This window comes from Lithobates pipiens, unplaced genomic scaffold (genome assembly GCF_037356315.1).
Source record: "Lithobates pipiens isolate NorthernLeopardFrog02 unplaced genomic scaffold, aLitPip1_a1.2 Scaffold_18, whole genome shotgun sequence".
Classification (NCBI taxonomy): domain Eukaryota; kingdom Metazoa; phylum Chordata; class Amphibia; order Anura; family Ranidae; genus Lithobates; species Lithobates pipiens.
In genome coordinates, this window is record NW_027507758.1 from 189,202,434 (window position 1) to 189,216,148 (window position 13,715).

Sequence of the window (13,715 nt, forward strand, 5' to 3'; positions counted from 1 at the left end):
CCACAGTTGTTTGCCTACTTTCTTTTGATGTCTCAATAACTGTTAGGATTGCGGTCACTGGACACCAGCAATCCCTGAAGAGGGTTCCTCTGATAGGCATGAGTCTTAACTCTGTTGTGGCACGAAGGATGAAGCATAAGTGAGGGTTTGGGCATAGGCGGGAGTATTGAGAGGGTTGGGAGTGGGAGGCGGTATTGCGATCTCTTCTCGTATGTAGGCACCCTATCTGGTAGGTGGTGTTAGTCAAGTCTGGTGAGAGGGGTGGTTGGGAAGAAGAGAATGAAATCTGGGAAAGGGGAGAAAACTGGGCCTTACGGAAGTAGATGTGTGTATTCATCAGTCGTCTGGAAGTGCTGCCAACAAGATCAGACTTTCCTGATAATCTCTTTGGGATAGAGGAGTGGTGCAAAAGCATTTGAGCCGGGGTAAATTCTATCTGGAAGGTGGTGATGTTTGTGGTGATGCTATGGACTTCCTTCCAAAAAGGTTGGAATAATGGGCATGACCACCAAATGTGTAGTAGAGAGCCCACTCCATCAGAGCATCTCCAACAGGTAGAAGGTATGGTGGGGGACAATTTGTGCAATCTGGTAGGAGTTTTGTACCACTTGGAGAAGACTTTAAAGTTATTCTCTTGTGCTGACACATTCATTTATCCCTTATGAATGTAGGTGTAGATATTTTCCCACTCTTCCTCTGACAGGTCTATCGATAAATCTCTTTCCCAACTGTGGGTTGCTATGTTGGATTTAGGGTTGTGGTCAGAGAATAGGAGAGAGTATATATCTGTAATCATGTGTATTTGTGGTTCTGTTTTGGTACACAAAAATTCAAAAGGCGTGAGTTGTCTGGAGTACAAAAAAAAAAAGTTAAAAAAAAGTGTCTAATTTGGAAGTATGTCCACTGTGGGAAGGGACGTCCCGACGTTTGTGCGGGTGAATTGGGCAGGGGTAGAAATGTGTCTGCAGAGAAGAAATGCTCTGCACGTATGTCGGTATGGGGCCAGAAATCAGCGAGTAATAGATAGACCAGCTGGGAAATCTGGATTGTGTCGGATGGGTGTCAGCGGACTGTGCGTGGAGGAGATATGGTAGGTTCGGCATGCCTTCTGAATAGTTTGTAGAGTGCTGCCTATTAAGGGATGTTTGCAGGCCGGGAGGATATTATTTGGATTGATCCAGGATAATTGTCGCACTGGTATTGGGGAAAACGTGTTTTCAATTTTTGTCCGTGAAAAATGTATATGTAATCTTATATGAAATGGTTATTCCTACCAATGATGGGAAAAATGGTATGGCCAATATTTAAAAAGTCACCTCTTTGCATCTGGAGTCTAAAAGGTACATGCATACTATGCCTAATGGTATATATGGCCCTGTGCATACTCCAATAAATGAGAAGCATATGAGCATTTTTACAGCTCTCTAGTCCTTTTACACTACCCAGACAGACATTACAATAGTGTACCGTAGACATACATCCTTCACATTTTTGTAAATATTTTATCTTTTCATGTGACCACACTGAAGAAATTACACTTTGCTACAACGTAAAGTAGTGAGCTTGCTTAACAGTGTAAATATGCTTTCACCTCAAAATAACCCAAAACACAGCCATTAATGTCTAAACTGCTGGCAACAAAAGTGAGAACACCCTTAAGTGAAAATGTCCAAAATGGGCCCAGTGTGTCAATATTTTGTGTGGCCACAATTATTTTCCAGCACTGCCTTAACCCTCTTGGGCATGGAGTTCACCAGAGCTTCACAGGTTGCCACTGGAGTCCTCTTCCACTCCTCCATGATGAAATCATGGACCTGGTGGATGTTAGAGACCTTGCGCTCTTCCACCTTCAGTTTGAGGATGCCCCACAGATGCTCAATTAGGTCTGGAGACATGCTTGGCCAGTCCATCACTTTTAGCCTCAGCTTCTTTAGCAAGAAAGTGGTCATCTTTGAGGTGCGTTTGGGGTCGTTATGTTGGAATACTGCCCTGCAGCCCAGTCTCTGAAGGGAGGGGGGATCATGCTTTGCTTCAGTATGTACATGTTGGCATTCATGGTTCCCTCAATGAACTGTAGCTCCCCAGTTCCAGCAAGATTCATGAAGCCCCAGACCATGACACTCCCACCACTATGCTTGACTGTAGGCAAGACACACTTGTCTTTGTACTCCTCACCTGGTTGCCGCCACACATGCTTGACACCATCTGAACCAAATAAGGTTATCTTGATCTCATTAGACCACAGATCATTGTTCCAATAATCCATGTCCTTAGTCTACTTGTCTTCAGCAAACTGTTTACAGGATTTCATGTGCATCATCTTTAGAAGAGGGTTCCTTTTGGGATAACAGCCATGCAGACCAATTTGATGCAGTGTGCGGAGTATGGTCTGAGCACTGACAGGCTGACCCCCCACCCCTTTAACCTCTGCAGCAATGCTGGAAGCACTCATACGTCTATTTCCCAAAGACAACCTCTGGATATGAGGCCGAGCATGTGCACTCAACCATCACAAGGCCTGTTCTGAGTGGAACCTGTCCTGTTAAACCTGTTATGATCTTGGCCACAGTGCTGCAGCTCAGTTTCAGGATCTTGGCAATCTTTATGTAGAGCAACAATTCTTGTTTTCCGATCCTCAGTTCTTTGCCATGAGGCGCAAGTTACCAGTATGAGAGATTGAGAGCGATAACACCAAACTTAACACACCTACTCCCCATTCACACTTGAGACCTTGTAACACTAACGAGTCACATGACACCAAGGAGGGAAAATTGCTAATTGGGCCCAATTTGGACATTTTCTCTTAGGCATGTACTCATGTTTGTTGCCAGTGGTTTAGACATTAATGGCTGTGTGTTGAGTTATTTTGAGGGGACAGCAAATTTACAAGGTTATACAACAGAGATACAGTGGTGTGAAAAAGTGTTTGCCCCCTTCCTCATTTCCTGTTCCTTTGCATGTTTGTCACACTTAAGTGTTTCGGAACATCAAACCAATTTAAACAATAGTCAAGGACAACACAAGTAAACACAAAATGCAATTTGTAAATGAAGGTGTTTATTATTAAAGGTGAAAAAAAATCCAAACCATCATGGCCCTGTGTGAAAAAGTGATTGCCCCCCTTGTTAAAACATACTATAACTGTGGTTGTCCACACCTGAGTTCAATTTCTCTAGCCACACCCAGGCCTGATTATTGCCACACCTGTTCACAATCAAGGTATCACTTAAATAGGAGCTGCTTGACACAGTAAGGTCCACCAGAAGATCCTTAAAAGCTACACATCATGCCGAGACCCAAAGAAATTCAGGAACAATTGAGAAAGAAAGTAATTGAGATCTATCAGTCTGGAAAGGGTTATAAAGCCATTTCCAAAGCTTTGGGAATCCAGCGAACCACAGTGAGAGCCATTATCCACAAATGGCGAAGACATGGAACAGTGGTGAACCTTCCCAGGAGTGGCCGGCCGCCCAAAATTACCCCAAGAGCGCAGCGACGACTCATCCAAGAGGTCATAAAAGACCCCACAACAACGTCCAAGGAACTGCAGGCCTCACTTGCCTCAGTTAAGGTCAGCGTTCATGCCTCCACCATCAGGAAAAGACTGGGCAAAAATGGCCTGCATGGCAGAGTTCCAAGGAGAAAACCACTGCTGAGCAAAAAACATCAAAGCTCGTCTCAATTTATCCACAACACATCTTGATGATCCCCAAGACTTTTGGGACAACATTCTGTGGACCGATGAGACAAAAGTGGAACTCTTTGGAAGGTGTGTGTCCAAGTATATCTGGCGTAGAAGGAACACTGCATTTCATAAAAAGAACATTATACCAACAGTAAAATATGGTGGTGGTAGTGTGATGGTCTGGGGCTGTTTTGCTGCTTCAGGACCTGGAAGACTTGCCGTGATAAAAGGAACTATGAATTCTGCTGTCTACCAAGAGATCCTGAAGGAGAATGTCCGACCATCTGTTCGTGTACTCAAGCTGAAACGAACTTGGGTTCTACAGCAGGACAATGATCCTAAACACACCAGCAAGTCCACCACCGAATGGCTGAAGAAAAACAAAATGAAGACTTTGGAGTGGCCTAGCCAAAGTCCTGACCTGAATCCTATTGAGATGTTGTGGTATGACCTTAAAAAGGCCGTTCATGCTCGAAAACCCTCTAATGTAACTGAATTAGGACAATTCTGCAAAGATGAGTGGGCCAAAATGCCTCCAGGACGCTGTAAAAGCCTCATTGCACGTTATCGCAAACGCTTGGTTGCAGTTGTTGCTGCTAAGGGTGGCCCAACCAGTTATTAGGTTTAGGGGGCAATCACTTTTTCACACAGGGCCATGATGGTTTGGATTTTTTTTCACCTTTAATAATAAACACCTTCATTTACAAATTGCATTTTGTGTTTACTTGTGTTGTCCTTGACTATTGTTTAAATTGGTTTGATGTTCTGAAACACTTAAGTGTGACAAACATGCAAAGGAACAGGAAATGAGGAAGGGGGCAAACACTTTTTCACACCACTGTATGCAATTAGTGGACCTCCAGCTGTTTCAGAACAAAAAGTCTCAAGAGGCATAGCAAGATTGACAACCACAAGCATGACACCCAGAGGCATGATGGGACTTGTAGTTTAGCAACAGCTGGAGGTCCGCTAATTGCATATCCCTGTTATACAATATGTACACTCACTACTTTACATTGTAGCAAAGTGAAATTTCTTTAGTGTTGTCACATGAAAAGATATAATAAAATATTTTCAAAAATGAGAGGGGTTTGCCCACTTTTGTGAGATAATGTACATGCAAGAAAATATATGCAAAAGTCTTTAGAACTGTACCTGAGGTCATGAGGAGGTCCAGTGGGCTCACAAATAAATTTGGGTTTTGATGGATTTGTCGAATAGAAGGTTAAAAGCAGTCCTTTGTAGTCAATCTTTGCCATTGTTGTTGAAAAAATAAACAGGAATCTGTAACCAGAAAACAAAATGAAACTTAGAAAATTCTTATTATCATTGCCAAAATTCTCTCATCAGTATCAGGCATGGATTAGTAGTCTTGCAACGTTGGGAAATGGCAAAAGAGATGGTGCATTTTAATTTATGGGTTAGTGTGAAGCATTAAGAAGACAGTCTGGAAGGGAAAGGAGGGGTCACATAGTATAAAAGGCTATAAATGCGAGCATGTTTTTTTATATTTTTTCTAGTACACAACAGCAACATCATGAAAAAAACATGAAGAATTATATATCTTAGCCCCATTCACACCTACAGTGCCTTGCGAAAGTATTCGGCCCCCTTGAACTTTTCAACCTATTGCCACATTTCAGGCTTCAAACATAAAGATATAAAATTTAAATTTTTTGTGAAGAATCACCAACAAGTGGGACACAATTGTGAAGTGGAACGAAATCTATTAGATATTTTAAACTTTTTTAGCAAATAAAAAAACTGAAAAGTGGTGCGTGCAAAATTATTCGGCCCCTTTACTTTCAGTGCAGCAAACTCACTCCAGAAGTTCAGCGAGGATCTCTGAATGATCCAATGTTGTCCTAAATGACTGTTGGTGATAAATAGAATCCACCTGTGTGTAATCAAGTCTCTGTATAAATGCACCTGCTCTGTGATAGTCTCAGGGTTCTGTTGAAAGCGCAAAGAGCATCATGAAGACCAAGGAACACACCAGGCAGGTCCGTAATACTGTTGTGGAGAAGTTTAAAGCCGGATTTGGATACAAAAAGATTTCCCAAGCTTTAAACATCCCAAGGAGCACTGTGCAAGTGATCATTTTGAAATGGAAGGAGTATCAGACCACTGCAAATCTACCAAGACCTGGCCGTCCCTCTAAACTTTCAGCTCAGACAAGGAGAAGACTGATCAGAGATGCAGCCAAGAGGCCCATGATCACTCTGGATTAACTGCAGAGAACTACAGCTGAGGTGGGAGAGTCTGTCCATAGGACAACAATCAGTCGTACACTGCACAAATCTGGCCTTTATGGAAGATGGTTAAAATTGAGGGGAAGATGGATGCAGCCAAATACAGGACCATTCTGGATGAAAACCTGTTGAAGTCTGCAAAAGACCTGAAACTGGGACGGAGATTTATCTTCCAACAAGACAACGATCCCAAACATACAGCAAAATCTACAAAGGAATGGTTCACAAATAAATGTATCCAGGTGTTAGAATGGCCAAGTCAAAGTCCAGACCTGAATCCAATCGAGAATCTGTGGAAAGAGCTGAAAACTGCTGTTCACAAACGCTCTCCATCCAACCTCACTGAGCTCGAGCTGTTTTGCAAGGAAGAATGGGCAAGAATTTCAGTCTCTCGATGTGCAAAACTGAGAGAGACATACTCCAAGCGACTTGCAGCTGTAATCGCAGCAAAAGGGGGCTCTACAAAGTATTAACGCAAGGGGGCCGAATAATTTTGCACGCCCCACTATTCATTTTTTTTATTAGTTAAAAAACTTTCAAAAATCCAATAGATTTTGTTCCACTCCACAATTGTGTCCCACTTGTTGGTGATTCTTCACAAAAAATTAAAATTTTATATCTTTATGTTTGAAGCCTGAAATGTGGCAAAAGGTTGAAAAGTTCAAGGGGGCCGAATACTTTCGCAAGGCACTGTATGCCTTGCAGTAACAAGTTACTGCAACATATGACATGACAGCATTTGCCTGTTATGCCACGTACACATGATCGGACTATCCGGCGGACAATTCACCCATGTGTGGGCTCCGGCGGACTTTTTCTTCCCAAGAACTTTGAAAGAAGTCTTGACTCAAAATTGTCCGCCGGACTCGGCAGTCCATCGGACAATCCGCCCGTCCGTGTGCTTGTCCGCCGGACTTTTGAAATGAACGGACATGCCCACACACGGAGTAAAGTCCGGTAATTTTGAACGTGGCTCCAGGTAGACAGAACTAGTGAAGGAAGTCAATGTCGCCACCTCCATCGGCGAGATTGACACCTCGCTACCCCATCACCTGGTATGGATTTAAAGGGGAACCCCTACGCCGAAAAAACGGCATGGGGTCCCCCCAAAGTCCATAGCAGACCCTTATCCAAGCACGCAGCCCGGTCGGTCAGGAAAGGGGGTGGGGACGAGCGAGCAGCCCCCTTCCTCCTGAGCCATACCTGGCCTTGTGCCCTTAACTTGGGGGGTGCTTTGGGGAAGGGGGGCCCTGCGGCCCTCCCCACCCCAAAGCACATTGTCCCCATGTTGAGGAGGACAAGAGCCTCTTCCCGACAACCCTGGCCATTGGTTGTTAGGGTCGGCGGGCAGGGAGCTTATCAGAATTCGGGGGCCCCTTTAATAAGGGGGCCCCCAGATTCCAGCCCTCTACCCTATGTGAATGAGTATGGGGTACGATGTACCCCTACCCGTTCACCTGGAGAAAAAAGTGTACATAAAAAAAAAAAAGTACTTTATTAGACAGCTCCGGGGGTCTTCTTCCGTCTTCATGGGGTCTTCTCGCCGGGCTCCTCCTCTATCTTCTGCTCTTTTGCTAGCTCTTTTACTAGCAGAGGAACCCGGCTTTCTCCTATGTCGCCACCGATGTCTGGGTGTCTTCTTCCGACTTCAGTGGTCTTGTGCCGCTCTTCGGTTCTTCTTGCCGGACCTCCGCTTTCTTCTTCCAGCTCTTTAACTAGCGTTTGCCCGGTCTTGTTGCTGTTGCTGCCGCCGCCTTCTTCTTCTTCCTTCCGATGTTGACACAACGCTCTCTCCTCGTTGTGCGGGGACTTATATAGGGATAAGGGGCGGGGTCACCGCGTGATGTAACATGGTGACCCCGCCCCTTATGTCACAGTCCTAGCATCCTCCGGGGACTGTAACATCACCTGGTGACCCCGCCCCTTATCCCTATTTAAGTCGCCACACAACGCATCCCTGCCATTAAGGCTGGAGACAAAAGAAGGAAGAAGAAGAACCAACGCTAGTTAAAGAGCTGGAAGGAGAAAGCCGGGCTCCTCCACTAGTAAAAGAGCAGAAGATAGCGGAGGAGCCTGGTGAGAAGACCCCCGGAGCTACCTAGTAAAGTACTTTAAAAACCTGTGTTGTGTTTTTTTTTTATGTACACTTTTTTTCCCCAGGTGAATGGGTAGGGGTACACTGTACCCCATACTCATTCACATAGAGTAGGGGGTCAGAATCTGGGGGCCCACTTATTAAAGGGGGCTCCCGGATTCTGATAAGCCCCCTGCCCGCAGACCCTGACAACCAACGGCCAGGGTTGTCGGGAAGAGGCCCTTGTCCTCATCAACATGGGGACAAGGTGCTTTGGGGTGGGGGGCCGCAGGGCCCTGCCTTCCCCAAAGCACCCCCCCATGTTGAGGGCACACGGCCGGATACGGTTTAGGAGAGGGGGGCTCGCTCGTCCCCAACTCCTTTCCTGACTGGACGGACTTAACTCCGCGTGGGCAAGTCCGTTCATTTCAAAACTCCGGCGGACCCCCCGCCATAGTCCGGCGGATTGTCCACCCGTGTGTGGGCGTGTGTGCAGGTCCGCTCGTTCAGAAAGTCCAGCGGACCTCTGCTGCAAAAGTCCGGTGGGTTGTCTGCCAGATAGTCTGATCGTGTGTACGCAGCATTACTGTGGCACATCACAATGCATAGCATAGTAACATAATTATGTGGGGAAAAAAATGGTACATGTCTGATTTAGGTCCACTGTAATGCAAATGTTAATGCACTGCAAAGGACTGGACAAGTGTGACTTGGATTTTACAGCATAGAGTATGGCTACACCAGGCCCTGGCACTCTTAGCACGTTGACTTGACCCTTCAACCTGTTTATGTTAAGCAAGGAAGAATTGTTTTTTTCCTATACATGAAAGGATGCCTTCCAAGTATACAGTAAGTGCACTCAAGGTAGTGCTAAACTCACTTTGGGATTTGTCCCATCCTGGTTTAAAGTGAGATGTGATGGAGGAGAAGAAAAGCTTGTTGGAGTGTACATTTCATATGGAATGCTGATGTTTTTGGAGTGCACCTTTGCCTTTGCACTGATATTTCCTCTTAGCCCTTGTACACACGGTCGGACATTCTGACAACCAAATCCGTCGGATTTTGTCTGACGGATTTTGTCCGAAACTGTTGCATACACACAGTCGGACAAAGTTGTCAGAAAATCCGATCGTACTTAACGTGATGGCGTTATTTCATTAGGACGGGACTACGTTCAGGCTAGTAGCCAATAGCTTTGGTCTAGGAATTTGATCTGAGCATGCGTGGCACTTTGATCGGAATTCTCTACACATGACTGGACAAAATCCAATCGGATCATTGTATTGTCGGAAAATTTTATAGCCCAGCTGGAAAACTTGGTCCGTCGGATGGAGCCCACACACTGTCCGTCCGATGGAGCCCACACACTGTCGGATTATCCGACAACACGGTCCTATCGGACATTGTCCATCGGAATGTCCGACCGTGCGTACAAGGGCTAAGACTTACCGATAATGGTATTTCTAGGACTCTCTCAGGACAGCAACCTAAGAGATGATTGGTTCCTCCCTCTATAGGAGACATAATTAAAGCTGTTCAAAATCCCTCCCACTCCCTTGTCCCTAAAGTTGAGATAAATCACACTACCTCCACCAGAGCCCAAAGGGAAAAAAATATGGCTATACAATTTAGCATATAAAAAGGAAGGCTTGGAAATAGGCTTGCTGCCCTGGAAGATTCCTAGAAATACTGTTACCAGTATGTTCAAATAGGAATTTCTCCAATCAACTTCGAGGACAGCAACTTGAGGGGAAAAGCAAGTCATAAAATCAAGCCTACTCCAGGCTGGGACAAGTGGCAATAGAACTTTACTGTCAAATGCTAGGTCTTGTCATTATCGAACTTCCAATCAACAGTACCTCAATATGACCAAATAGCTGCTCTGCAGATTTGGGCCACTGTCGCTCTCACTTTGCTGCCCGCAAAGGAGGAAAGAATGCTCCCTTAAATGGAGGTGCCTGCTATCCTTAATTAGTATTAGTATTATTATTAGTAGTATAAACCGTATACAACAATGTACATAAGAATAAACCCAAATAATTAAAATATCAATATTCACATGTCGATATACAATTACAGTGGATATAAAAAGTCTAAACACCCCTGTTAAAATGTCAGGTTTCTGTGATGTAAAAAAACAAGACAAAGATAAATAATTTCAGAACTTTTGCAAACACATCTAAAGTCTCCCAAAAGCATGTGGGAAAATGTGTTATGGTCTCATGAAACCAAGGTTGAACTTTTTGGCCATAGTTTCAAAAGATACGTTAGGCGAAAAAACAACACATCACCAAAAGAACACCATACCCACAGTGAAAGCATGGTGGTGGCATCGTGCTTTTGGGCTGTTTTTCTTAAGCTGGAGCAGAGGCTTTAGTCAAGGTAGAGGGAATTATGAGCAGTTCCAAATACCAGTAAATATTAGCACAAAACCTTCAGGCTTCTGTTAGAAAGTTGAATATGAAGAGGAACTTCATCTTTTAGCATGACAATGACCCAAAGCATACATCCTAATCAACAAAGGAATGGCTTCACCAGAAGCAGATTAAAGTTTTGGAATAGTCCAGCCAGAGCCCAGACCTAAATCCGATTGAAAACTGTGGGGTGATCTGTAGAGGGCTGTGCACAGGAGATGTCCTCGCAATCTGACAGATTTGGAGTGTTTAGGCAAAGGAGAGTGGGCAAATATTGCTAAATAAAGATGTGTCATGCTGATAGACTCATACCCAAAAAGACTGAGTGTTGTAATAAAATCAAAAGCTTCAACAATGTTTTAGTTTAAGGGTGTGCACACTTATGCATCCATGTTATTAAATTTTTTTTTTTTACTTCCCTCCACCTAAAATATTTCAAACTGAGTTGTACAGTTTATAGGTCACAATAAAGGTGGAAAAAGTTTGGAAATTTATCTCTTTGTCTCATTTTTTTACATCAGAGAAACCTGACATTTTAAACAGGGGTGTATAGAATTTTTATATCCACTGTAGGTCCAAAATATGGGCTAAAACCCATCCAAAAGGGAAGGAGTGAGGAGCGGAGAAGAAAAAAAAAAATCACATGTATTCTCTACGAAAAAAGGATACTTACAAAAGCAAAAAGGGGATGCACATAAGAGATGACCAACGAGGAAAGACCATCTCCTATGTACCTCCCCATAGCCTAGGAGCATTAATTAATCTCTCCTCAGGAGTATTTGCTTTTGTAAGTATCCTTTATTGGAGTGAATGCGTGTGATGGATTTTTTTTTGCTTCTCTTTTTTAGCCATATTTTGATCCTATTTGTATATCAACATGTGAATATTGATGATATTTTAATTGTTTGTTCTTATACTTATGTACATTTTTGTATATTCTATGTTTATACCTATGCATTGTATTTACATGTATTCTTTTAATTTATAGATCAAATTTTGTAAACACAAGTCATCTCTGTCCTATGTGAATATGAAGTCCAGAAGTGGTGTAGTCCACAAAACGCGTTGACAGATAATGTGATGTGTGACAGTAACCATTAAGCTCTTTCATATTTTAAGCAATGTCCTTTCTACCTGGCGAACTTTAGGATATTGTATAATAAACAATGATTTTTTAACTTTGTTGTGATAGTTATAATACAAACCGGTCATCCTTGAACACCATATATTGCAGATTTTTCCACTATAGTACTATTTATTCTTGAGTTGATGACTGGTATATGGTTATGCTAAGACTACTATGTTGTTGTCCCCCCGCCCACATTTACAACTAAAAATATCTAGGCAGACAGAACCACCATCCAGTGGTTTCAGAATATGCCCCATCCACAAACAGGGGCCAAGATCCTGAGAAAAGAAAGAGAAGCCTCTGATCCAAGCAAAAAGACACAAGCAGAGGCAGGCCATTCCGATCTGCATGTAGAGAGGGACCACTGACCCAAATGGCCAACTGATCAGGACAAGAAAACAACCAACATTATACTGTACCTGGATGGTAGGATATACAATCTAAACTAAAGGACGAAGGGGTTAACTGTCCTAATTTTGTTTCCTGTAAGCAGAGAAACCTATCATCCCTCAGGTTGCTGGCCAACACGATAATTAGCTGCGTTTGTGTTTTCTCCTGGGGCAGTTAGAAGCAAGAATGCAACATACTGTATAGTTAGTAGTCATGAGTGACCAGATCCTGTAGTAAAAATTAAGACAGTCAAGTAATAGCAATGCAAAATAATTTTCTATTTACATTAGGCTACTTGCATGCATACAAGGATAAATAAATGTCTAAATCTACAAAACAAGTTCAGTTTATTGCTGTCCAGTAGTGGTGCGAGGGGGACTTGGGTGTGAAATAAACCCCCCAAAATGTAATCAAGCGCCCCAATTTTCTCTGCAGGGTTTAGCATTAGCGCGTGTCATCTGTCAGCTCCTGTTAGATTAAGCAATGGAAGACCTCCACTGGTTAAGTTGTAGCAGAGAGTGGTTTACTGTAAATGTCTTTGTTATATTGGTGGTCAATGTAATCACAACTGTTATGTTGGTGGTCAGTAGATATCTTACCATCACACTGGTGGTCAGTGTAGTATCCCTTCATTACACTAGTAGTCACTGTAAATATCCCTGTTACATTGCTGGTCATTGTAAATATGCCCATTGCTTTAGTAGTCAGTGTAAAATATCCCATTATTTTGCTAGGGAGTTTAAATACCTTTGTTACATTAGTGGTCATTACACTGGTAGTCTGTGTGAAAGCCCCCTTTTCATTGGTGTTCAGTGTAGAAATCCCCCCTTACAATGGCGGTCAGTGTAAATCTCCATTAGCATTAATGGTCAGTCCAGAAATACTCCCATGGATTGGTGGTCAGTGTAAAACCCTTTTACATTGGTGGTCAGAGTAGAAATTCCCCATTGCATTGATGGTCAGTGTAGAAATTCTTCCATAGATTGGTGGCCAGTGTAAACTCACTATAACATTAGTGGTCAGTGTAGAACCCCCCATTACATGGATGGTCAGTGTAGAATCCCTGTTTAATTTGTTGGCAGTGTACAAAGTTATAGAGAATATATAAAAAGTTCAAATCCTGAAATCAAGAGTCCACTTATTATATATAGCAGCGCATAAACATGCACGTCTGTTCAGAAGACCTTCATTAAGTGCTCATGAAGTAATGGTGATTGGATACAGTTCAGTTTGTGAAAGGGGAGAGATACAAACAGCTTCCACCTCACGATCCACCTTTTGTGCTCCAAAACGAGAGCCCCCTTTGGGCATACACTCACCAAAATTCTAAAAAGTTTGAGCCTTCATGGTATCAAAACAAATTACTTCTTGGCCGCTAGATGTCTCAATAGTGGGAGGTCCGATGTTTTTCATATAAAAGGAAAAAACGTGCCAACATAGCATGATATTGCTTCAACCTTTTTCCTTGTTTCGATATACCTCAGCAGCCACAGACGTCCGCTCTATAGACTAGTTCCCTTCCTGGTGCCTTGGTTATCCAAAACTCGGTACGTGGAATGCACACGTCACTTCCGGTGTGCATTATTTTGCTTTGTTTGAACCATTAGGAGGTGGACTTGCTGTTATGTTTCAGATCATTGTCTTGCTGTATAACCCAAGTGCACTTGAGCTTGAGGTCACAAACTGATGGACGGACAGGATTTTCTGGTAGAGCTCAGTTTTCATGGTTCCATCGATTATGGTAAGTCGTCCAGGTCCTGAAGTTGCAAAG

General features: G+C 43.3%; 1 protein-coding gene across 1 annotated transcript in view; it reads right to left on the minus strand.

Annotated features, from left to right (window-relative positions):
• LOC143987598 (interferon-induced, double-stranded RNA-activated protein kinase-like) overlaps positions 1 to 13,715 on the minus strand; it is a 329,449-nt gene that overhangs the window by 289,118 nt on the left and 26,616 nt on the right. The window contains exon 2 of the mRNA XM_077486452.1: positions 4,841 to 4,969. Coding sequence (XP_077342578.1) covers positions 4,841 to 4,944 — 104 coding nt within the window. The 5' untranslated portion in view covers positions 4,945 to 4,969. The remainder of the gene's footprint in view (positions 1 to 4,840; positions 4,970 to 13,715) is intronic.